At 50.4% G+C, this 2917-nt stretch overlaps 1 protein-coding gene across 1 annotated transcript; it reads right to left on the bottom strand.

Moving 5' to 3' along the window:
• Positions 1 to 288: 288 nt before the first annotated feature.
• On the bottom strand, positions 289 to 1383 carry H257_14304 (hypothetical protein; the record flags this gene model as incomplete). The annotated part of the gene is made up of 1 exon (XM_009842071.1): positions 289 to 1383. One exon carries the CDS (start codon positions 1381 to 1383, stop codon positions 289 to 291), a length of 1095 nt encoding a protein of 364 aa, XP_009840373.1.
• Positions 1384 to 2917: the final 1534 nt, after the last annotated feature.

The raw sequence follows: 2917 nt of genomic DNA, 5'->3' as shown, positions 1-2917 counted from the left end.
CGTATAGATCTGGCAAACCGGTATACACCACCGCTGTACTTGCATCCCAACATCCTCGTGTTTTCACGTATGAATTCGACATTTTTAAGTAACGTTAGCATGTTCCATGAAGGACAGGCTTAGTCGACATGCGAGATAATCGCGAGTTTTCATTCATTTCCTGCATCTCCCAGTGTATTTTGGCGACGTTACGACTCGACGATGCACTGTACTGGGAGTTGAAAACGAAAAACCGCAGATAGTACTATGGACATAATACAATTCGACTTTAAGTCGAGCTCATGGCTCCTAATTGCCACACGACGGCTTGATGGGCGTGACGCCTCCGCCGTTGAACACGGTGACTTCCTTGGCGAATCGGTTGATGCCTTTGTACACTTCGAGGCCGCGCTTTGGGATGGTCGACACGTTCGCGGTAAAATTTGTGCCGACAATTTCAATCGTCAGGGCGGGTTTTCTGAACGCACGGAAGGCGTAATCTGGGAACACCCCATACGCCAGGTACAATGAGTTCGCCGGTCCATAGGTGTACGCCCCCATGACGCTTTCCAATCCACGGCCGAGGACTTCGAACTTCTCGTCAAACCCGCCGCCGATGGTCTTGTTATTGTCTGCGTAGGCGTACAAGACGAGCCCCCCGTACGCGTGAAAGTCAATGAACCCTTGGATTTCACCGCGTTTGGTCTGGAGCCATGAATTGATGCCTGCGGTTTCAGGTTCACTGAACGCATTAAATCCGGGGTACGAATTGCTCTTTTTGGGAGGAGGGCGGGGATTGGGCAGGCTCGGCCAGTTACGGTTCAAGTCGACTTCGTTGGCATTCTTGCGCTGGAATCTGGTCCCGTTCCACGTGAGGGCGTAGCCGTCAATGTTGACGATCGGCACAAAGTACAGGTCGTACTCGTCGGCGGCCGTGGGTTTCTTGTTGGCAATGTCATCCAGAATCGATGCGAATGAGAACAGAATCGATGACCCCGCGACCCATTCGCGGGCATGTTGCAGGGCTTGAAAGTACAGCGACTGCGAGTGACCCTTGGTTAACTTGTACCCATAAATCGTGGCCCCCTTGTACGTTTGGGAGATGACAAACTTGCTCAGCAACGTCGGGTTTTGGGCGGCCAACGCATCGGTGAACTCGTAGATTTGGTCGCTGGTGCGGAAGCAGTTGTGGAACGCACTGGTCGAGTACTGTCCGGCCTTGAGGGAAGGGATGTAGTTGCCGTTTTGTTGGTGACACTCGCGGTTCAACTCGGCATCGTCTACTTCGGCAGCCTCCTCCTTCAACGTTCGAGCACGGCCGTTGATCCCCGTGATGGTGTTGTTGGTTTGGTCGGTGGCCGCCGCCGCGAAGAGGGCAATGGTACTGAAGAGGGGGAACTTCATGGCAAATTGAATAATGAGGAATGGTATTGTGGGCTGCCAAAACGCCCTTCAAAGGGTTCGTGATGGTGTGGTAGGAATTTGGATGGAATTCTCAGGCTGATAGAAGGGTGTAGGTAATGAATGAATGGCCTTAGGCTTGTTTGTGCCTTGGGATACTGGTACAGTATTCCGAGGCCATTGTTTCTGATCTATACCCATGCGACAATCGATGTCCTGATATATATACTAAGATACAGTAATGCATCAATTATTGACACGGTACCAAATGTGATACTGACCAATAGAGGGGTGTAATGGCTTGTTCGGCTTCATGTTCTTGGAATAATTCCCTCATTAACACAGATCCACTCTTGATTGACCCGAAATACTATTTCAAAGAGGGAATTATTACATCCGTATACACCTTTTCTCCAGTAACGTTAGCCCTGTAACCTGGGACTCCATCCTACCGAAGCTAACCACTAGCGATCAAATTAACCCCGGAGATTTAGTACTGAGATGCACTTAACCCCTTGTAGAGGAGGTGAGGAGGTCTGAGCATACAAATTTCCATATAAACCTCATTGAAACAGTATTTCCGGTCAAAACAATAGTGGAACTGTTTTAATGAGAGAATTGTACCATGTTCTTGCCATATCATGTCACATTTTATCGCCCAGAGCAACTACTTCAAGTACTTGTATAGTGCATGTGTATCACCTGAGTTGGCAGAATACATACGTACGTATAGGTACTGACTGTACTGTAGGTAGGTGAACATCCTGTCAAAAGAAACAACACCGAAGGTGCTATAACGTAATCATTTTGGCCATCACCCATTTCCAATTTTCTTAAATAAGTACAGTTTACACCGAGGCCATTGTTTCTGATCTACCGGTATACCCATGCGACAATTGATGATTACTCCCTCCGTCCCAAAATACTTGCGTAGTCATGGGGAGGGGGGAAATAACTCGTCATTACCGTATTCGACATGGCCATTCACAAACGTGCCATGCAGCTCACAGACGATCAGCCACAACGCTTGCCCAAGATCGGAAGGCCGGTGTCGAAGTACGGCCCCAAGAAGAAGCCAAGGCAGTACAAGAACACAGTAGTTACGTACAGCGAGCGGCTAAGCGTTATTCAATACTTCGACACGTGTGGCATGCAATCAACTCTCTCTGCGTTCTACGGCAACCTCACCATGACGGCACGCGAGACAATGCGCAAGAAGATCTACTCGTGGTTGGCCAATCGTGACCACATTAAAACATGGCGTCGAGTGCACGTACCGCGTCGAAGAGGTGCTGGCGACCGCTCGACGCGGGGAAGACGCTGACGGCAGCGGCAGAGGAACAGTTCGCCCAGTGGGTGCTCGACATGCGCAAGGACGGCGTGCCAGTGACGCAGGCATTGCTGCGTGTCATGGCACTGGAGGCAGCGATCGACCTAGGCATAGAGGACCATAAGTTCCTTGCTGGATGGCTCTGGATCCATGGGTTCAAACGACGCCACGGCTTGTCTCTCCGATCACGTACCCGCGTTGGCCAGG

This window comes from Aphanomyces astaci (genome assembly GCF_000520075.1).
Source record: "Aphanomyces astaci strain APO3 unplaced genomic scaffold supercont1.56, whole genome shotgun sequence".
Taxonomy (NCBI): Eukaryota; Oomycota; class Saprolegniomycetes; order Saprolegniales; family Verrucalvaceae; genus Aphanomyces; species Aphanomyces astaci.
Note: the sequence above shows the minus strand (reverse complement) of the source record. Positions and strands in the feature narration are given on the sequence as shown.